The sequence below is a fragment of the Danio aesculapii genome, chromosome 5 (assembly GCF_903798145.1).
Source record: "Danio aesculapii chromosome 5, fDanAes4.1, whole genome shotgun sequence".
NCBI lineage: Eukaryota > Metazoa > Chordata > Actinopteri > Cypriniformes > Danionidae > Danio > Danio aesculapii.
Window position 1 is genome coordinate 16004348 of NC_079439.1, and position 23402 is coordinate 16027749.

At 35.3% G+C, this 23402-nt stretch overlaps 1 protein-coding gene across 1 annotated transcript in view; it reads right to left on the reverse strand.

The window, feature by feature from the left end:
- The window catches only part of gnb1l (guanine nucleotide binding protein (G protein), beta polypeptide 1-like), a 63967-nt gene extending 42618 nt beyond the window's left edge, over positions 1-21349 (reverse strand). The window contains exons 1-4 of the mRNA XM_056457449.1: positions 21318-21349; positions 3266-3418; positions 2512-2640; positions 312-474 (exon numbers count right to left, since the gene is read on the reverse strand). Of these exons, the coding sequence (XP_056313424.1) occupies positions 312-474; positions 2512-2640; positions 3266-3378 (405 nt within the window). The 5' untranslated portion in view covers positions 3379-3418; positions 21318-21349. The remainder of the gene's footprint in view (positions 1-311; positions 475-2511; positions 2641-3265; positions 3419-21317) is intronic.
- Positions 21350-23402: the final 2053 nt, after the last annotated feature.

Consider the following 23402-nt stretch of genomic DNA (forward strand, 5'->3'; position numbering starts at 1 on the left):
GTAAATGTGTAGAATGTGTAAAAGCTCAGTCAAATAAGCTCAGTAAAAGCGTTGCAAACCCACTAAAGAAAATCAACAAAAACTAAACATAATTAGTTAACTTAACATAACTGAACAATTTTAATTTTAATGTGTGACTCGAATGACCAAATCACTGAATTACAGAATACTACCATCGGTCATTAGAATTTCTCAATTCTAAAATTGGCATCAGCATCTGAAACTGAATGTACTATATTGCTCTGACAGTGAACCCCAGTGCACTAATTTAAGATGTGTGTGATGAAGCTGTGATTTGTGCAGTCTCTCACCTCCTCCATGTGTTGTGTAGGGTGGGCCAGTAGAGTGGATCCGGGCTGGGACTCCAGCAGAGAGCACTGACAGAAGCCCACGCTGCCTGTGTGGAGAGAGTCTGTCACTGCATTGCGGCCTTCAGACAGATCCCACACACACACCCGCATGTCCCGACCCTGACTGACACACAAAATAACAGATTTATCATCCATTAAATATCCCTGAGGGGGAAAAAAAGGAGGGACATGAAAGGCAGAGCCTGGTTTTTAGGTTAAGGTCACAGTGCAAATCTGAATAAAATAAAATGCATTTAATAATAAGTAATAACACAGATTGTAAAGATGTGGTAAAAATAAGTAATAGAGAATGCACACTGTTTTTTATCAACATGGTAAATATGTTGTTTTAGCCTATTTAAATTGTATGTACTTAGTAGTTTTATGATATTTTATTTATTGTATATAAAAATGCATAAAAACAAAAATGAGGAGTGGGCCTGCGGGGACGTGAGCTAGAAACAGAAAAATAAGAAGTGTTGTGAGGGGCATGTACATATGCGGTCAAATTCACTTAATTTAGACAAAGGGGGACAAACTTACCAATTTTAAAGAAGCGGGACGGCAGTTTTTATATAATCATTCTTGCTTTGAAGACATTTCTTTCTTTAAATGTTATAAACAAAACATATCTGGATCTGGTTGCATATCTAGGAGAATGGTTTGTTCTTTAGAATTGCTCATTGTAATCCGGTGTTTCAATATTACATTCAGGGCTTGTTCATGCTGAATATAACTTTGGTAATAAAATGAATAATTTTTAGGATGGCAGTATTGTTATACATACACTCACCTGCCACTTTATTAGGTACACCTTACTAGTACTGGATTGGACCCACTTTCGCCCACAGCGAAACTGCCTTAATCCTTCGTGGCATGGAGTCAGCAGGTACTAAACATTCCTCAGAGATTTTGGTCCATATCGACATGACAGCATCACGCAGTTGCTGCAGATTTGTCGGATGCACATCCATGATGTGGATCTCCAGCGCCACCACATTCCAAAGGTGCTTTATTGAATTGAGATATGGTGACTGTGGAGGCCATTTGAGTACAGTGAACTCAAGAAACTCATCTGAGATGATTCGCGCTTTATAACATGGCACTTTATCCTGCTGGAAGTAGCCATCAGAAGATTGGTACACTGTGGTCATAAAGGGATGGACATGGTCAGCAACAATACTCAAGTAGGCTGTGGCATTGACACGATGCTCTATTGGTACTAAACCAAGAAAATATCCCCCACACCATTACACCACCACCAGCCTGAACCGTTGATACAAGGCAGGATGGATCCATGCTTTCATATTTTTCAAGCCAAATTCTAACCCTACCTTCCAAATGTCGCAGCAGAAATCGAGACTCATAAGACCAGGCAATGTTTTTCCAATCTTCTATTGTCCAATTTTGATGAGCCTGCGCGAATTGTAGCCTCAGTTTCCTCTTCTTAGTTGACAGGAGAGGCAGTTGTGGTCTTCTGCTGCTGTAGCTCATCTGCCTCAAGGTTCGATGTGTTGTGTGTTCAGAGATGCTCTTCTGCATACCTCAGTTATAACGAGTGGTTATTTGAATTGCTGTTGTCTTTCTATCAGCTCGAACCAGTCTGGCCATTCTCCTCTGACATCAACAAGGCATTTGTGCCCACAGAACTGCCACTCACTGGATATTTTCTCTTTTTCTGACCAGTCTCTGTAAACCCTAGAGATGGTTGTGTGTGAAAGTCCCAGTAGATCAGCAGTTTCTGAAATAATCAGACAGCCCCTCTGGCACCAACAACCATGTCATGTTCGAAGTCACTTAAATTATCTTTCTGACTCATTTTGATGCTCGGTTTGAACTGTAGCAGGTCGTCTTGACCATGTCTACATGCCTAAATGCATTGAGTTGCTGCAACGTGACTGACTGATTAGAAATTTGCGTTAAAGAGCAGTTGGACAGGTGTACCTTATAAAGTGGCCGGTGAGTGTACATTTCAATCATAAACAAAAGCATAAAAACTCAAATTCTGGTTAAAATGGAAAGTTGCATAAAATATAAACAGCAAAAACTTCCAAAATTGCAATCAAATCACATTGTAAAGTCCCTAAAGATTCCTACCCCTAATGAGCATTTGACAATAATGATGTACAGTTTGACACATTTTTCCTCCGTGCTCCTCTACCTGATGAGGCTGCTTCTGCTGTTGTTGAGGGTGTGAAGCCAGATTACAGAGTTCCCAGCATGGCTCTCTAAAACACGTTCTGCTCTCCTGGTGCTCAGGTTCCACACATGGACTGCACCTGTACCTGACCTAAACCACACAAACATGAAGATCACATTAAAGGGATAGTTCACCAAAAAAAATTTATTTACTATTTTCTCAACCCTCGAGTGGTTCCAAACTTTAATGAGTTTTGTTCTTCTGTTAAACACAACATAAGATATTTAAAAGAAAACCTGTAACCATTGACTTCCATAGTAGGAAAAACAAATACTATTCAAGTCAATGGTTACAGGTTTCCCGATTTCTTTAAAATATCTAATTCTGTGTTCAATCGAAGAGAGAAACTCAAACAGGATTTGAAGTAAATGGTGGGTAAAGTAAAGAATTTTTCATTTTGGGTGAACTACCCTTTTAAAAAAAGAGTGTTAAATGTATAGCTCAAGCAAAAATGAACAAAGTCATTATTTATTCACCCTCCAAGCCTGCATGAGTTTATTTCTTTTCCTCAATATAAAATAAGACACTTGACGAATGTTAACCAGACAATTGTCAGTACCTGCTTATACACAATCACCCATAGCTTTTTTTTTTCCTACTTTGGAAATCAAAATACATTCAACTGTTGATTCAACTGTAAATGCTCAGTAAATGTTGACTTTCTGTGAGCTACTCCACCAAAAGGGAAAAAGTCATTTAATACTTTAGTACCAACCCAGAGTAGAGGAGCGGTGGACCATCTCCACCACAGCAGAAGTGAAGCGCATTCACTGAGGCACCTGAACCCCTCAGGATGTACAACGGGTCGGGAGGAGGACGGGCCATCATCACAGCAAATGCAACATCCCTGATAAGTATCCTACAGAAACTAAATAAAGCTAAAATTAATAGCAATAACAATGCGTTGTCCATAAATTCTTTACTAAAGGATTAACAGAAAAAAATTATAAATAAAAATAACAATAAATAAAAAAAGTATTAAAATAAAAGTAAATAAATTAATAAATAAATAAAAGTAAATAAATAATTACATAAAAAGTAAACGCATAAATAAATAAGTAAAAAAGTTTTTAAAAATTAAGTAAATAAATATATATAAATAATTAAGTTAAAAAAAGTGAATAAGCAAACAAGTAAATAAAGTAAATAAGTAGATAAAAAGTAAATAAATAAAAGTAAATAAGTAAATAAATAAGAAAGTAAATAAAAAAGTAAATGAGAAAGTAGATAAAAAGTAAATAAAGTAAATAAATAAAAGTAAATAAGTAAATAAATAAGTAAATAAAAAAGTAAATAAAGTAAATAAACAAAAGTAAATATGTAAACAAGTAAATAAATCAGTAAATAAGTAAATAAATCAGTAAATAAGTAAAAAAGTAAATAAATAAGTACATAAATTAAAAAGTAAATAAGTAAATAAATAGGTAAATAAGTAAATAAGTAAACAAAAAGAAACAAACACATAAGCATACGTACATATACGAGATGTATGATTATAGATTATATAAATATATAAGAGATGTATGATTAATGCGCAAACATATTTATATTTAATACATGCAATTTTACACACTAAAAAGATTCAGTTCATTTTTAACTTGTTTGCACATATAAAATACAAAATATCAAACTTTCATAACAAATCATAACAAATATTTGACAAACCTGAAAACTGGGTTTTTAAAACTAAATTGTGCATGTCTTATAATAAATACTGTGAATCAATAATTATACAAATGACTATACAAACGATTCAGACTAAAGTTGACATAACATAGTATGGATAATTTCTATAAGAGAGCAATTAGGGGACAAAACGGCAGATAGAAGAAAATCATAGGAAACCAAAACAAATATGTATATATTAACAAATATGTATATATATGTATGTTTATATATATATATATATATATATATATATATATATATATATATATATATATATATATATATATATATATATATATATATATATATATATATATATATGTATGTATGTATGTATGTATATATATATATATATACACAATAAAATATGACTACAGTAATTTTTAAGTATCTGAGCTTGCATCTGGATCAAAATATATCATAGAAAACCAACACTATAGCACTTGTTTAAAAAAAAAGTACAGCAGCGACTCCATATTCTAAGGGTGCTAAATAATAACAACTTGGCCCAAGAACTGCTAGTGTCCTTTTACAGATGCACTATTGAAAGTGTGCTGTCGTAATGCATCCCAGTGTGGTATGCCAGTTGCACTGCCCAGGAAAAAGCTGCTCTCCAAAGGGTTGTCAACACAGTGCACAAAATCATCGGCTGCACTCTTTCCTCCTTAGAGGAGTTGTTTAGGCCCGCTGCTACAACAAAGCACGCAGCATCCTGAAGGACTCATCCCATCCAGCATACCATCTATTTCAAATGTTACCCTCAGGGAGACGATACAGGACCATAAAAGCCAAAACAAACAGACTAAAAAAAAGTACATATCCAAGGGCTGTTGCAATAATGAATGGACATTAAATTGAGGGTGTTTCTGGGCATAATCTTTTTAACCTTCCTCACTTTTTAACTTGCTGCTAGGAAATGCACTGGCCACTTTATACGCTTGGACATTAAATTGTATGCCTTTCTGGCCCACATTTTATTCACTTTTAAATTTAAAAAGCTGCCAGAAAACGCACTTGCCACTTTATACGCACTTTTAGTATTGTATCGTTACTATTTTATAATTAATTATTGAGCATTTTATCTTTTTATCTCTTGTTGTTATTATTGTTGTTGTTTTAGATAAATAGGACTGCACTGAAGGGAAGGGCAAGCATAAAATTTGCTGTATTTTGTACAATGACAATAAAGATTCTGATTCTGATTTATTGTCCTCCTGACCAGCGATAGTGGCATTTGTTTTCACAACTTTCACATAACTATTAGCATGAGCCCATATGTAAACACTGATATCTCTCGGTTAACACTGTAAACACTAAAAGCCTTTAGGCGAAAGGAAGACGTGATCATGTTATTTTTTTCCTCGTCTACCTTCTCCTTTGTGAAACCTCTTACTCAATACGTCATAAATCATGAGTGAGACAGCTTAATTACTGTAAACAGACTGGAATCTGTCTTTTTCAATTTTTATTTTCATCAACAGCTAACAAAAAAAAAAGAATTTCAAAGCACACGCGAGCGCAAACGGCTCTGCTGACTTCAGGGAGGGCCACAGTCGAGATGCAACAGACCGCAAAAATCTAGATGGAAATTAGATAATTAGATGTCAGTGACAAATCCCTTTCAAACGGCCGCAAAGAGCTAAATCTGTTGATGTCTTCATAAAAGAAAACATTAAAAACTTGACACACTGATGTGGTTTTAAACCTGTAGGATGGCTCAGCCGACTTCAGAATCTTTTCTGATGCTTGCTTGACTGAGAAGTTTCATAATAAACCATATTCATTATTTATTTAAATAGATTCACCCTAAATTAAATGTCATGAATTTTGGTTCATTTCCACTAGGGTTGTCACGATACATGAATTCGGTATCAATCGATACTGAAGCTTTAAAAACGTTATAGTGGAGTGTTTCAAAGTCACATCGATCAGCTGGTTTGTCTATAAGCTGACATACGAGAGATCTGCTGATGAATCGCACCTTTAAAATGCTCCGTCGGCGCAATAGCCTAGTGGTTAGCGCGCCGACATATGGTGCAGTAGCACGTCAGGGCGTCGCGAGTTCGAATCCCGGCTCGACAACATTTCCCTACCCTACCCCCCTCTCTCTCTCTCCAACTTCCCTTCCTGTCTAAATACTGTCCTATCTAATAAAGGCAAAATGGCCAAAAATAAATCTTTAAAAAAAAAAAAAAAAAAAAAAAATGCTCCAGTGTCCAACTGCTATTTTTTTTGACAGAAATTGCAATTGTGATTTGATTTACGATTTAATTCAAGCTTCAAGCTGATTTTAATTTAATTCAAGCTTCAGCTCAATAACCTGTAAGCGTGGCAACAATTCTGTGACACCTCTTAAAAATTACCTGTTTTTGTTCTGTGTCTGACTTTGAAACCAAAATATTCCCATATTACCAATGCTGTTTTTCTTCGATATTAATTGGTCTATTAATACTTCTGAAGCAGCAAACGCCGTAATCCCATTTGTCAGCGCTTTCAGAAAGTGTGCTCACTCAATTGGCTAGTTATAAAGCCCCGGTCAAATCACACAATTTTAGCACGATTTCCTTGAGGTAGGTTGTTGTGGGGAGTCGCAAACGATAGATGGGCGTCGAGACACAGGATTCAATCATTTCTTCTCGTGTAATGTGGCATAGTTCAGGACAACCGATACCATGTCTGCCATACCTCACGACACCAAACGCAGAAAGACTAGCATGTTTAAATTTTAATCTTTCCAGAGCCGAAAGAAGGAAGAAAATCAGAGGAAGAAAAGCAAGCTCAAAGTAAAGGTATGTTCTGCTATAAATATATATATATATATATATATATATATATATATATATATATATATATATATATATTATATATATATATATATATATATATAAATATATATAAATATATATAAATAAATATATAATTAAAATTTGCATGTAAAGAATTAAAAAATGCATGTAAAAAAACACTCTGGGCCTTAGAAGGATAACACATTATTTAGTTTATCTTGCTTAGGGCCCCTCAACCCTAAGGTTCGGCAATGACTTATCTACATGCAACATGACACTTGCATGCTATGTTACTTGAAAGTTTTGACAAAATTTTGGATTTATTTCATGGAATTCCTGGGACAGTATATGGAGGATGAGGGAGCTCTGGGATTTCATCTAAAATATCTTCATTTGTGTTCCGAAGAGTATAAGCTCTCAGGGGAATGGAATGACATGATGGTGAGTAATTATAACATTATTTTTATTTCTAACTAACCCTTTAATGCATCCTAAATGAATCCCTCTCTATTCTTGCTTTTACTTTTCAAAAAACACTTGATATGTTTATTTGCATCCATAATGAATCACTTCTCTTATCACTGATTTTAAGTCACTTTAGATAAAATAAACAATGTAATGCAATCCAAAATGGAACCATTGGGATTAAGGTATTTACATGCATGTTAATTCACAATACATGCTTTTGGAATGCTGACAAAATCTCAATATAATCATATTATGAGTGTGCATGTAAACATTGAAATTGTTTACATGTAAATAAATGCCTAAATTAAATCTGTAAATTATATAAGGACGTCTTTAGAAGACTTTAAATTTAAAAGATTTTAAACCCCTATTTTAGGCTTTTGAAAATCACCTACCATGCAGTGTGCAACACAGCTCTAAAGAAGGGGAAATTTCCAGCTAAGGCTCAATTCTGAAAGAGCACCATGTTTAAAACTATTGATTCATCTATTAAAGAGTCGAATCATAGTAGTTCGAATGAATTGTGCGCTGTAACGAGTCTTTAGCCATGTTGGTGTGACGTCGATACAGAACTCAAGCCCCACCCATTTGTTGCACGTACAGACCTGGAAAAATAGAAACCCCCTGGCCCCAACCACAAACACTGTAGAAAGAAAAAGAGGAAGACAACCACTGTAGCACATCCCGGTTGAATAATGTCGCGAAGATGCTGTGCTCTGAAATGTGAGGGAAAGTTACTGTTATTTGCCCTATAAAGATGAGGCTGTAAAGAGTCAAGTTTATTTTTGCTAAAATACCTCAGCATTATCGCCCCAGCTTTGTGCTGTGTTCTTGTCATTTTTCTGATGAGTGCTTCAGCAGTCTACACGCTTACAATGGGGATTGGTCTATTCGTCAGAAAAGACTATTGATGTTTGAGACTTTGTCAGAGCTTGACATGAACTTTACAGTACACAGTTCATGGATCAGTTTCTTCCTCCATTTCACAAGTGTAAGTCACTTAAGTGCGATTAAAATGGTCGCCTCCTTGTTTTCTCTAGCTTGCAAAATGTGTAATTAATTGTGCTTTGTTACTTGTAACCGCTTGTACTGTGTATCTGGTTAACCCTTTATATTCTCATAGCGTGTCTACAACCACCTTGAAAACGCGACGTGTGCAACTTTGTTTACGGATTTAGTGGAGCTCGCGATCCACTGCCGTTTGTCGTTGCTATGGCCACCGTCAGCTGTTCCTACACATGTGTTTAAAAATAATTCCGCTTTTGCCACTGTGTGGATTAATATTAAATGTGTGTTGCCGTTTTTACTTATGGTTAAGAATAGAGCAATATGCTGGTGTTTAATTGCATTGCTTTAATGCACTCCTGCATTGGGCTCACACATTCACTCTGCACTCCGACTACTTCAAATTGTTGATAAGCTGCGGTGGGTATTTCTCTCTGTCTCGTGCTGAACTCAGTCGACCAATCACAACAGACTGGGTCATCGGACCAATCAGGGCAGATTAGAAAAAATAAATAAATAAAAAATGAATCGCTGAACGAATCATATGGGAGTCGCTGGGATAATTAGGTAAAAATAAATGCATATCATAAGACAATGAAACTGTTTTTTGACCTTGCATGCATATCAGCCTGTTGTTAAGGACCCTCAAAACCAAAATATGACCCTTTTCAATGCATAATAGGAGCTCTTTAAACCGCTCAATTCATGTGGATTTTTTAAATCTCTTAATTAAAGTTTGTTTCAGGTAAATAAACTTTCCAATGGAGGATTAGAAATCTTCTAATATTATAATAGTAAAGGTGTCTTCATTTGTGCTTTGTAAATAAACACATTTCTTATAGATTTTTGAACATCATGAGAGTGAGTAGCCTAAATAATGACAGAATTTTAATTTTAGAGTTAACTATCCCTTTAACCATTAAAAAGGAAGCAAAAAGAAAGATGGCAGATAAAATGGAACAAAATGAAGACAATTACACAAAAATATCCTTTGAGTGGCAACAGATATTGCTGATTTTAGATACCAAGCCGTCCTGCTTAATAAAGACCCATCAGCTCAGTGTCATCTCCGCTCACCTCTGCCCTGCTGCTGAAACTGAACCCGCAGGTATTTTGGGGGAGCTCATTTCGGAAGGTTAGTGGTTAAATTGTGCATGTTAATCTGTCAAGCGGAGATTCTTCACTGCCCTACCTTCCTAATTAAGAGTCGAGCCCCTAGCCGCCCCAGATGAACCCCTTCACAAAGGGGACAGTCACTAAACGGCCCTCTGCTTTCTTACAGAAGAGGCAGTGGGATTAGAACCCGTGACTATCAGTCGCCATCAGGCCTGTATAGGAGCCAGACCCCGTCTACTGCACATATAGGGGCTGAAATGAGAACTCGGCTTTGACTGTCCAGCTCAACTACATCGCAAAATGAGGCGATTTTCTTTAGTTGTGCACTTAGAAAAAGGCCAAGTAGTTGATTTCAATTTCTTTCTTAAAAAAAAATCAAGTTTTTAATGTGAAGTAATGCACTATAGGACGAAATGAGAACTCAGCTTGGACTGTCCAGCTCAAATATACATCCCAAAATGAGGCTATTTACTTTTGTTGTGCGAAGGAATGCACTATCGGAAGATCGTCTGTGTGACAGCGAGGTTTTCAAAGGTTTAAAGAGGATTAACGTGCCCGTATTGTGAGGTTTGCTGCACCGGGGCTGTTCGACACACAGGTCTGGAAATGCATGTTCTCGTTGTGCAAACACGACGCATCAAAACATATCTCTGCAAATACAGTGTTGTCAGTCAGAGATGAAGAGAATTAAAGATATGGGATGGAGTGGAAAAACAGGCTGAAGATCTAGGGCAAAGAGTAAAGATCATGACTGCACTGGTAGATCAACTTTTTAGGGGTGTTTTTTGTTTGTTGAGATTTATTGATAGAGACAACGTGGATCAAAGACAAGATGGGCCATATTGGTTTTGGAATGAAGGCCAACTATTCTAGCATATGTTTTATGCAGCAGATGCCCTTCAACCCTGTACTGGGAAACACCCATAAACTTTAACATTCACACACACAAACTCATAAACTATAATCAATTTTGTTCATCCAATTTACCTAGCGCATGACTGTGGGGGAAACCGGAGCACCCAATAAAAAAAAAGCCACACGAACACGGAGAGAACATGCAAACTCCAACTGCCCAGCCGGGACTTGAACCAACAACCTTCTTGCTGTGAGGCAACAGTGGTAACCACTGTGCCACCGTACAGCCCCAACTAATCAAGTTCATTCATTCATTTTGGCTTAGTACCTTTATTAATCAGGGGTCGCCACACCGAAATGAACCGCCAACTCATCCAGCATATGTTTTATGTAACGGATGCCCTTCCAGCTGCAACCCATCAGTGGGAAACACCCATTCACACACATACACTACGGACAATTTAGTTTACCCAATTTACCTATACCATATGTTTTTGGACTTGTGGGGGAAACCAGAACACTCGGAGGAAACCCATGCGAACACGGGGAGAACATGCAAACTCCAAACAGAAATGCCAACTGACCCAGCCGAGGCTCAAACCAGTGACCTTCTTGCTGTGAGGAGATTGTGCTACCCTCTGCATCACCGTGCTGTCCCACTAATCAAGTTAAACAAGTTAATTTGGGAAGAATAATCGATGCAAGAACAGGTTATCATCATCATCAGTCTGATGTGTACTTATTAAAAAATAAAAAGAATACACAATCATAATAAGCTTTAATACAATTAAAATGATTCAAACTGTCCAATTAACAAAGTAGTTACGACTTGATGGCAAAATATAAAGATTCAAAATGAGTATTTTGAGGCTGGACTTTCTTTTAATACGTCAACAAATTTATGCTTGTTATTTTGATGCTTAAAAAGCTCATTTTTGATCCATTTACATTGCCATGGAAGGTAAAAGCGCCCAAAAAGGGTTCAAACTAACACTGAGCAGCGATCCATTAAATTGATCAAAGTAACAGTTAAGATATCACGATGTCTGAGATGATTTCATGATTTTAATTGACCACTAAAAGATGTGTTAAAGAAAAAGCGTCAGTCTTTACACACACACACGCACACACACAGAGAGAGAGAGGAACAATTCTAGCACTGCACAATATATCGTTTCTGTATCAATATCACAATGTGTGAATTTGCAATAGTCACATCGCAAGATCTCAAGCGATTTTAAGTGAATTTAAACAATTTAGACAAGAAACTATTAAGCTCCCCACTTCAACTAAGATTGTGTTTAATTATTTATACAATGAAGACTGTATTAGAGCAATTCCAGCAATATTGATGTGATATTTGCAGTAAAATCTCAAAACATAAATTAGATATAGAAAGTATATGTTAACATTATATTAACCATCGGTTTTATATTTTCCAAAACAACTCACCACAGAGTTATGGGAGCAGAAAAATATGAATCTGTGAACATTTTTTAGATTTTAAATGAGGAAAATAAACATGCGTTACAGATGTGATGAAAAAAGTATGCAAGTTTGCCGTATACAACATACTTTGCCGAAATTCTGTGAATTAAACTGCACAACCCAAAAGAAATAATGCTCATCAAAAGGATCAAATATGTCTATCTATAGAACAAAAATGATTTATTTATTTTTTTTATAAGGGAAAAGTGACATCTCTCCGTTATGGATCTGACAGATGTGAAATCGCCACTTGTGTGATTTTGGTAAATCAAATATAATAGACTGAAAACATTAATAGAGACATTTTTGAGTATATTTAAGAGCACTGTAAAATACTTGTTTGTACAAAAAAGGCAAAAATAGTTTCGCTATTTTGGCGATAACTTAATTTTTTTTAATGGGAAGGTTGACATTTGTATGGAATTGCGCATTACTATTTTACATTAGATTACTGAATTCCTGTAAGTCAACACTGTTAGACTGCATCGATAACTATAAAGCGCTGTTTATTTCATTTTTATCTTTGTTCGATTCTTTTCATCTGTACTTTAATTCATTTTACTTTGTATTTTTATTTTTCAGTTTTGTACATTTAATGCAGATGCTCTCCCCTATGAAATTATTCCAAACAATGAAAAAATATGAATTCTTTCAAAATAGAGTCATTTTCGGATATTATATAAATATCACAATATATAATTGCCAAAAAAACTAAATATTAAAGTCAGTTTTTTCCAATATCATGCAGCCCTAAACCATTCTAAAAATGAATAATCAATGTTTCTTGCATCAAATCGGCATATTACAATCAGTAATAATGACGTTAGTGTATTTGTGATTAATTTTTTTTTTCAGCTTTGATGGAAAAAAAATACCAGACACACACACACGCACACACACAAAGACCTGAGACACCACTATTATTACAATCATAATTCAAGTTAAGGCTGCACGATATTGGAAAAATGTTACATTGCGATTTTTTTTTTTCTGCGATTAATATAGCAATATAATTTCACCAGATGACTTAAATTGCTCTATTTGCAGTCATTACTTGAGACAATTTTATAGGGGAGCGAAATATAAATATATTTTATGCTATTTTTTTATATACATAAACTTCAGTCATAAATAAACACAGGTGAGCAAATATTAAAGTGAAATAAAACATGCTTTATAGTTTTCTAGAGAGAGCAACAGTATTCAGGTATAGAAATTGAAATGTAAAAGCATTGTATAGTCTTTACCATATAAATAAATTAATAAAATGAATCTTTATGAAACTTCTTTATGCACTACTAAAATGTTTTTAACTCAATTCAAATGCTCACACAGTCACAGGCCTTAAATACACATGCTGAAGATAAACTTTCACTATTACGGTTCAATTCTGCAGTGTCTCCACAAATCTCCTGTGTTTTCTGACCATCTATAATCCTAACTGAACAATGCATATCTTGCGATGTCACTATTACGTATGCACATGTTGCGATATCGATGCTCAAACAATATATTGTGCAGCCCTAATTCAGGTGGTTCTAAATGTCCAAATATGCCATGATTAACCGCCGTGATGCTTTTAAAATTCTTACAAATGCATGTCAATATTGCACTGAGCTTGAATATGTAATTAAAGCTACAACCAAAAGGCAGATATGAAATGAGAGTCCGTGATTCTGATAGTAGAGGAAAAAAGAGAGCGTTTTTCAGCTCTCTTGGTGTAACAGATAAGACAGCTCCAGTAATCTGACTCTAAGACTCGGGATAAAGGCAGTTTGTCTCTTCGTGAGCCGTCTGTCAACACCTGCTTGGTAATTAGGCCTAATTATGAGAGAGAGTTCGCTTCCCCTTCATGTTATTAAATAAGCAGCAGCCGCGTCAGCCAGGTATCTCTCAACACAGGCAAAGGGCTGGCGACCTTCAGATCAAACACGGCCTCTATCTGTGCCCCCTGCGCTGCCACTTATACCCGGGGAGGGGGGAGACGCAGTCATTTGAACGTGGGCTTCAAAAGATGGAGGACAGGCGGTCTGCATTCCTCTCCCCCCTTGCCGGGGAATCAGTGGATCCGGTGATGGGCAGACACACACCTCTGCCCAGGCCACTGTCATACGCTGCCATTCATAAATAAGCCCAACTAAGATCCTGAAGATTGTGGGAACGCAGAATGTGATTACTGTTGCCCTTGTGGAGCAGCTGGATGACATCTTTAAGGAACTGCAGTGACAAAGCATTATGGGAGGTTTATGAAGTATGAGATAGTGGTCCATTATGATATCATATTTTAAACTTTAGTTGATGTGTAATGTAGCTAATGTGTAAACATAAACATCTCTAAATGTATTAAGTTAAAATTTAAATGCAAAGGGACACATTGGCTTCTACAGAGTTAGCTTAGCAAAGCCTACAGTGAACAAAGTTTCTACTAAAAAAATACATAAAAAAAAATACAGAGCTAGTGATATCACAAACACTTCAGGTTACACGCATTCACCACGTGCATACACTCCGCACAGCAAAGGGGAGTGGACAGAGACGCTGTAATGTAGCAAAGAAAACTAAAATTCCGTCCAAATGCTGCTATTTCCACAGAGCTTCTTCTGTTTCTGTATTTGAGTTTCCAAAGGACACGACACAAAGAGTGCTTACAATTGCTTACAATTTAATTTTAATTATGTTCTAGAGAATTATAAAAAATATATAGCTAGCATTTGACAAAGGACAACTTCCAGAATCTCTCTCAGTTCAGTGCTGGATTTGGCTAAAAATTCCTCCAACCATAATAGAAGAAGCTGTGGATTGTGAGCCACAACCTGTAAGTATTTTTATTTTTTTTTAAATCAACACTTTTCCTGGTGACGTGGAGCCAATTCGCAAATTACAGCACATTATGTTAGCTGACCAATCAGAGCCTCTTGAGGGCGGGCCTTTCAGAGCAACTAGGAAATATGACAGTCATTTTCATGTTAGCTGAGCAGTACAAAGTAAGATACAGTATATGACAAATAACGTGATTTTCTACAAATGAGCACACATTGCTTTGCATCTTATAAACACAACCAAGCCTTCAAAATACACTTAGGAACCCCTTTAAGGTTCATTGGGTTAGGTTACTTCAAAAACGGAATTAATTACGGGTTACGCCATTAAAATGTACTTTTCATTGCTTTGTCTAAAAGGAAAACGAGCAATCCCGTTCAACATCAATACTTGCTGAATCATTCATTCAATTCAAGTTTATTTGTATAGAGCTTTTCGCAATAATTATTGTTTCAAAGCAGCTTTACAAAAAGTGCACATTATGGCATTACAATCAATTTTGGAAAATTTAAGGTTATTACACGCAAAAAAAAACAAAAAAAAAAACTATCATGCACACACGTTTGACCACTGACTTCCATTTACACTGACTTCAGTTACTTTAAATATCCTTTGTTAATGCCTTTTGTTAACAAATTATTTCTCTTTACGATTTACCTGGTCCACATTGTCTCTCTTATGTTACAATTTTGAGCCGATTGTAACATTTGGGAGCTCATCTGGGATCTAATCCCGGGACCTCTCGGGTAACACACCCCATTTCATCAAACATACCTGCCAATTTGTCACTAACCAATTCCTTAAGTATGCATGGGCAATCGTCTTAAATAAATGTAATATTGCTACTTTGAGAAATATTAAATAATCTACAAAATATATTTGTATGATAAAAAAATACAACTGCACTACTTCTCTGAACTGATGTATGCAATTATATTATAACTGCTGAGCTCATTTTCAGCATTTAAGGCAAGTACATTATAAGCAACTGCAATTTATAAAAAAAATCCTAATTTGTTACACTGCTTTTTCAGTACTTTTTGTTATTCCACTTGAGAGCAAAAAGAGTTTAAAGTATAAAAAAGTATTTCGTAAAGTATATGGTAAATATTGTTTTGATTTCAAAACTATTTTGGTAAATAGTGTTTTGATCAATCCAGCCTGATCTCACGAGGAAACGTAGAGGTACAGGTATTTCACGTACAGGTATTGTCAGAAAAGTGGCTTATTTGTATAAATTCATACAATTTTATCCATATGAAAGCATAAGATTTTTTAAAAGGAGGCGTGTCCCAAACCCCACCCCTAAGCAAATCATGTGTGTATATACAGGTATGGACAAAATTGTTGGTACCCAGACCAGTTTCATTAGTTGGTCTTTATTAATGCTCTTCAGTGTTTGAACTCTCAGTAGTCATTTTTAAACCACACTGAACTCCGCTAAACTGAAGAAAGAATACCAAAAATTTTGTACGTACGTATATACATACATACATACATACATACATACATACATACATACATACATAAAGCTTGGATGGTAATATGGCAATATGTTATTACCGTAAGATCTAAAAATAGTTTCAATACAGTCATAAAAAAATGCACTTAAATAGGAGACGAGGATTAAATATTAAATAGTTTATTTAATTCCTAAAAACGCATATGCGTGAGAAAGAGAAAGGTGGGGAAAACTGGCGAGTTGAGCACCAAATGACCTGGTCTCGAAAAAAAGAACACAACTTCTGCAGTTTAACAGTATTTCAGGTTTCAACCGAACAAGAAGGGAGAGCCAAATTGTGCAACAAAAAGGTGACTGTGAGAAAACCTTGAACCTAAGGTTGCATATACGACATTCTGAATAGTTTAGGCACAAGCCAACAGTTTGGTGATGCTGTTTGAGCCTTACGTCATAACTTTTTTTAATGCATGGTAATACCGTATGCCAAGGTAAATTAGGGAGGAGGTTTGACGATAACAAAATTTGGATACCGCCCAAGCCTAACATATAGACATAGATACATGCACACATAGTAAAACCCAACAGTCAACTTTATCAAATGAAATGAGTGTAATCAACTCAAAATGGACTGAAAGTTAATTCTACTCCTTTGAAAAGAGTTTGGAACTCAGTGATGAAGGTAATAAGTTAATGAAATACCTCATTACTTCAACTTAAATGAAGTTCACAGTACTCATATAAATTAGTTTAACTCAAGTGGTTTGTTGCAATCGGTTTCCACAAACGGTTTGAGTTGCCTTAACTTATTAGTTTTTACAATACTCAGTTGGTTTGAGTTCTCTACTCTACATTTACTCAAATGGATTAAGTTCACAGTACACATTAGGATTAGTTTTTGAACTTAAATGGTTTGTTGCAATCAATGTGTGTACATGCATACATACATACATGCATGCATTCATACATAAAGAGGGATAGGTTTAGGGGTGGGGTTTTCTTTCCATCCATATATAACCAAATACATTAACAAAAGTAAAGATTAAAGAGTGAACTACTTGATCAAATCTGCAGAATGTTAAGCAGATTTTAGCAGATGCAGTTTTCACGTGGGCCTACAAATGAGGCATCTACCCACATGCCTGTTTTGAACAGACAATCACCAGTCCCATTTTAGGAATGTTATCGAATGTTTGAATACAATCCAAGTGTGCGATAACAAAACATCAATGAATCATCCTAAAAAAATAAAGGGAGTCAATTGATATAGTCTGGCTGGATCTGTGGTCTCTACTACCCGGTTGTAACGATATCATCATAACTCAGATATTAGTCATTATTATAATTAATTAATATTATTACTTCATCTTATCAGTTTCCCTCCTCTCACTCGCTTTCTGGTACATTGACATTTCCACATTACCGGGCCTAACACTTACAAAGTCATTAGTCAGCATTTCTTTCCCCCAATTTAAACAGGACACCCCCTCTGTACCCAAAAAAAAGTCAAATTCTCCAGTGGAGGAAACAAATGTGGCAAATGGTCCATTCAAAAGTAGAGTTAAACAAATAGGGGAGGAAGTGCGGGGTACACACACAGACACACATATACACACCCTTTATTGTGCTACCGTGCATTGCTAAAGGAAAACGGAGGGAAGGGGGGAGAATCTGGACTGGAAAAACAGCTCCGTGGAAGATAGAGAGCTGAAGCCAGACACAAGTGCTTCCACACCCACTGTCAGTCAGGCTGATGGAGGCAAGCGACAGGCCGCATTGTTCCTGGCCATGGCGTGAATGCCACGCTGAGGCTGACACAGATAAGAGCTGAATGCATAGCTGCTCTTTATGTGTGCGTGTGTGAGGCAAGCGACGGTGGCCACTTTGTCATTGCATCCGCACTTAAGGGGCTTTAGTGCTGATTAGCAAAGAGACCTGCAGGTAACACGTTGTTTATCTGTGGACATTATCACCTGCTTCCTTGCTGAGGTGTATTGAGGGATTTCGGTTTGCTGGATTGATGAAGAACTGTAAATAAGGCTGTGATTTTAACGGTAAAAAAACCTAAAACTGTAAAGTGCAGTAAAGGTCTGCACTGTAAAAAATAACTTAATTAAAACACTCTTTTTTTATTAGAATATGCAAGGTACACAAATTGGGATCTCATACAAAGAAAACAAAACAGATGAAAAAACACACAAAAAAACTAAAACAACAACAATACAGTCAGGTACTGGCAGATGCTTGCGTTTGCGCGCATGTAAAGGTAGTTAGAGGTCAGGTCAGAGTACATGCATAAGGGAGAAAATTTATATATATATATATATATATATATATATATATATATATATATATATATATATATATATATATATATATATATATATAATAAGATGTTATTTCTTAGCCACAATTTTTAAATAATGTTTCAAAATAAGCAAACTCTAATCGTACACATACACTTCTTACGTCACACACTATTAATAAGGGACTTTGCTTACATATAACTTCCCTTTAAAATTTATAATAAAGTAAATGCATAGACAACAATATTTTTGTTAACCAAATGTTATTATAAGGAAGATAATTAAACCATATTGGTAATTAGAGTTAATAAAAAAAAAACATTTGGTTTTATTGAGATTAATTGCTGGTGATTGCATAGGTGTTGACCCGATTGGGTAGCTTTACATGGTCATAGTAAAATAAAACCTATTTAAGATTATTTAAGACCTACAACACAATATTTAATTTGGAGACCATTGATTGATTGATTAATTAACTGATTAGACTATTGACTCATTTATATGTACTTATGTATGCAGTTAGTTTGCTTGCTAGTTGTTTTAAATCAATAATAATTCATATGAATAAGGTTATCAGGAATAATCTTGATACATTTTCTATGATTATATTTATTCATTTAGCAAATACGTTAACAAAATCTCTTTAAGATTTATGTTTTTATTTGCTTGTTTATAATAAATTATTAAGATAATTAAACCATATTGGTAAATAGAGTTAATAAATAAAACATTTGGTTTTATTGAGATGAATTGTTGGTGATTGGATTGGTGTTGAGCCGATTGGGTAGCTTGACATGCTCATAGTGAAATTAAAACCTGTTTAAGATTATTTAAGACCTACAACGCAGTATTTCAGTGAATGTAAGACTTTAAGTCCTAAAATATATGTGAAATGCATAAAAATTTACTACTTTTTAACACCCTGTCATTATCCAGAGTATAAATAAACATGGAGCGGTTTCATTGAGGTAAAGTTGGTTTTATATTTCTCCTTAAAAATATAATTTCAGTATTCTGTGCAAATTCATTCATTCATTCATTTCTTTTTCGGCTTAGTCCCTTTATTAATCTGGGGTCGCTACAGCGGAATGAACCGCCAACTTATCCAGCATATGTTTTACGCAGCGGATGCCCTTCCAGCTGCAACCCATCACTGGGAAACACCCATACACACATTCGCGCACACATACCTACCCAATTCACCTATACCACATATCTTTGGAGCACCCGGAGGAAACCCACATGAACATGGGGAGAACTCATGGAGAAACTCCACACAGAAATGCCAACTGACCCATTATTAGTAGCCTAATAATGGACATTTATTATAAAAGTAAAGCCAAAGTCTTTGTGGTATAGCCTACACAAATACATTAAAGATTCTTAGACTGTTTGGAATAGATTTCGTTAACAATACAGGCAATTGCTAACTTACAATTAGCCAATCGATCGAGTAATCAATCAAGGAAAGAATAAGCATTATTAAAATCCCTATTTATTTATTAACTTTTGGTTTATTGTGGTCATTTAAGGACTTCAAACGACTAACAAAGTAACTAACTAAATACTTTGGTGGTTTGAAAAAAATTAGTAAAGTATTACTTTTTCAATCTCCAATCAAATACCAACAAAATACGGTGCATTTTTTATTTGATACGTCGGATTAAAAAGTTCAGGCAGTGCTGAAGACAGCTTTTTTTTTTTTACACATAGATGCCAACTGAGCCAGCCGAGGCTAGGCATGGGACGATAACCGTTTTCAAAGTATATCGCGGTTTGGAAAAGTCAAGGCTTTAAAACCGCCAAAATTTTCAGTAATATCTTTCTTAAGGTATGTATTTATTTATTTATTTTTAAACATTTTTTTAGGACAACAGTATCTCCAGCAGAAAAGATATCAAAAGATGCTGTTTTAAATTGTAAAGAAATCAGTGTTTTTTGAAACTACTGAAGACAGCAGAAGTCAATGATTCATTTTCATTATTTAGCCTGACATGTTTACTGCTTCTAAATAGTATAAAATATTTTTAAAAATTAATATATTGTTTTCAAAGGGGGAAAAAGTTGTTTTTTTACCCAGACATTTAAAAATAATATATTTTAGAGCAGTAATCACAATACCGTGAAACTGTGATATTTTTGTCCAAGGTTATCATACCGTCAGAATCTTATACTGGCCCATGCCTAGCCGAGGCTCGAACCAGCGACCTTCGTGCTACCCACTGCGCCAGCCCCTTTGCAACTTCTAGACCGTGAAATCATATTAGCAGACAATGACTAGAGCACAACATTGTTCACAGTCAATTTAATAGAGTTAATGTTGTTTTGAAGTCATACTTACATGTGATTTCAGACTGATTATTTAAAGTTAGCGTAATAAACAATATAGAGACCGTATCACAAGTTATCACAGTTCAAAAACGAACGAAGGAGTGAATTTAAAACCAACTTTAACTCAATCAAGCAGTATCGCCGTCAACCTAACTCGAACCGCGGAGTTACAGAAGCTCATATAACTTACAAGCACAGAAAGAATATGGATTTTAGTTTCTATCAGTCCAGACAAAACAGATCGCCAATGAGCCTGACAGTCTGCTGAGTGAAGTATCCAGAGGTGACAGCTGTGATAAACCACTGACAGCATCATTACACTAACAACCGACTAAAGTATGAAGGAGCACAATACAGCGTGCGACCTAACAACATATGTCTAATTAGTTTGCGTGTAATCATAAGCAAAGCTAAAACAAACACTGCACAATCTGCTCGCAGTAGTGTAGAATGCAAAGGCAGTACCTTGAATGATCGGCGGAATCCCGCGTGCAGCATGAAACGGATGAAATCACAACATGCGACAGCGAGTGTGAGAAGACCCCGTTGTAGAAAATAGCTGTCTTCAGCACTGCCTGAACTTTCTAATCCGAAGTATCAAATAAAAGATGCGCCGTATTTTGTTGGCATTTGATTGGAGATGGAAAAAGTAATACTTTTTTTTCAAGCCACCAAAGTATTTAGTTAGTTACTTTGTTAGTCGTTTGAAATCATTAAATGACCACAATAAACCAAAAGTAAATAAATAAATAGGGATTTTAATAATGCTTATTCTTTCCTTGATTGATTACTCGATTGATTTGCTAATTGTACGTTAGCAAATGCCTGTATTGTTAACGAAATCTATTCCAAACAGTCTACGAATCTTTAATGAATTTATGTAGGCTATACCACGGCTATACTTTTATAATAAATGCTCATTATTAGGCTACTAATAATCAATAATTAATTATTTGGAAACCATTGATTGATTAATTGAATGACTGATTACCACTGGCTTATTTACATGTACTTGAGTATAGTAACTTTCCTGGTTGTTTTAAATCAATAATTCATATGAATTAGGTTAATGTCAATAATCTTGGTACATTTTCTGTGATTATATTTATTCATTTAGTTATTGGATTTCAAATTATCTATTGTCTTGTAAATCGTTAAAGTTTTTCTCAGTCGCTTTGGTCCATTTCTCAGATCAGAATTGAAATTCTCAAAACTGTTCAATCTTCACATCATTGTGTCACTTGTGCTCATCAAAATGCAGTTTCTTGTTTCTTTGAACAAGTTGCACATGCTTGCGTACATCCATGTAAATGATTACATGCAATTCTCTGCTGCTCTGTCATGTTGATCAAAATGGATTTTAATGGTCTCTGTCTGAATAGTCTCACCGCCACAACATTTTGGCATTATTTCATAGCATAAGTCTTCACATGCAAAATGGCTGAACAAGCTGTCATGATATTGTGTCATAATGCATTTTTCTACCTTTTCATTAGATGTTTTATCTAAATCTGTCCTGAATTGGTAAGTTTTCAATCTTGCCTTTTTCTAATGAAGGTGCACCTGAAAGGAGATTGTCCTATGTTCACATTTCTCACATTTCTACTCTGTTTTGTTGTTTCTTTGTGCTATTCAGTGCTGTATTTTCCTTTCTGTATCACACAATGACATGATCTGGCAACAAATTACAGTACCAACAGCAACAACAACAATAAAAAATAGTTTACACCGAACACCCCTCCAAAGAACAATGTTATATTGACAACATTTGACTGTCTTATCCATACACAATGACACAGGGACTTGTCATTCTGAAGGCACTATTTAAGATTTTTTTTGGTTGTTTATAATAAAATAAACAGAAATAATAACAATCATAAAAATAATCATAATAAAGCGTACATTAATGGATATATTTAAAAAAAAAAAGTTTAGCCTACACTGTAAAAAATTATATGATCAATTAGTCCTGACAGCATGTTTTATATTCATTGTAACTTATTAAACTTAATCATGCTCTAACTTAACTTTATAAGTTATGCAAGCTGTTTTAAGTCAGTTGAACATAAGATAAGTTCAATGGACTCCAAATGGTTAATTTGATTCAGCTTAAAAATTTAAGGCAACCAGGTTTTTTTTTTACAGTGTATACGTCATTTAATTATAAGTTAATATGGAATCTCTTCCAAACAGTGTCAGAAACTTTTAAGAATATTTTGGATACATGTATTTTAGTTAGTTAGTGATGGTATAGTGTGTAAATATTGTTGCATACCGTCTAAAAACAACCTTTTCGAAATCCAAATCAAACAAATCAAGTGCAACATGAAAAGACCATCAGCTGGGTAAAGCGGCTACTCGGTAAACAGCTAAATGCTTTTTTTGTTTCCCTCCTCTATTTCATCCTTTCTCTAATTGAGAAAGCGGGAGGGGGAAAGTCCACTCTAATCCACAAAGCACATAGCGGCCTTTCATACCTGTACCGGCTGAGAGAGAGACCTTTATTTGTGCGTTTCGATCATGGAGAAGAGGTTTCAGGCTTAGCTGGGA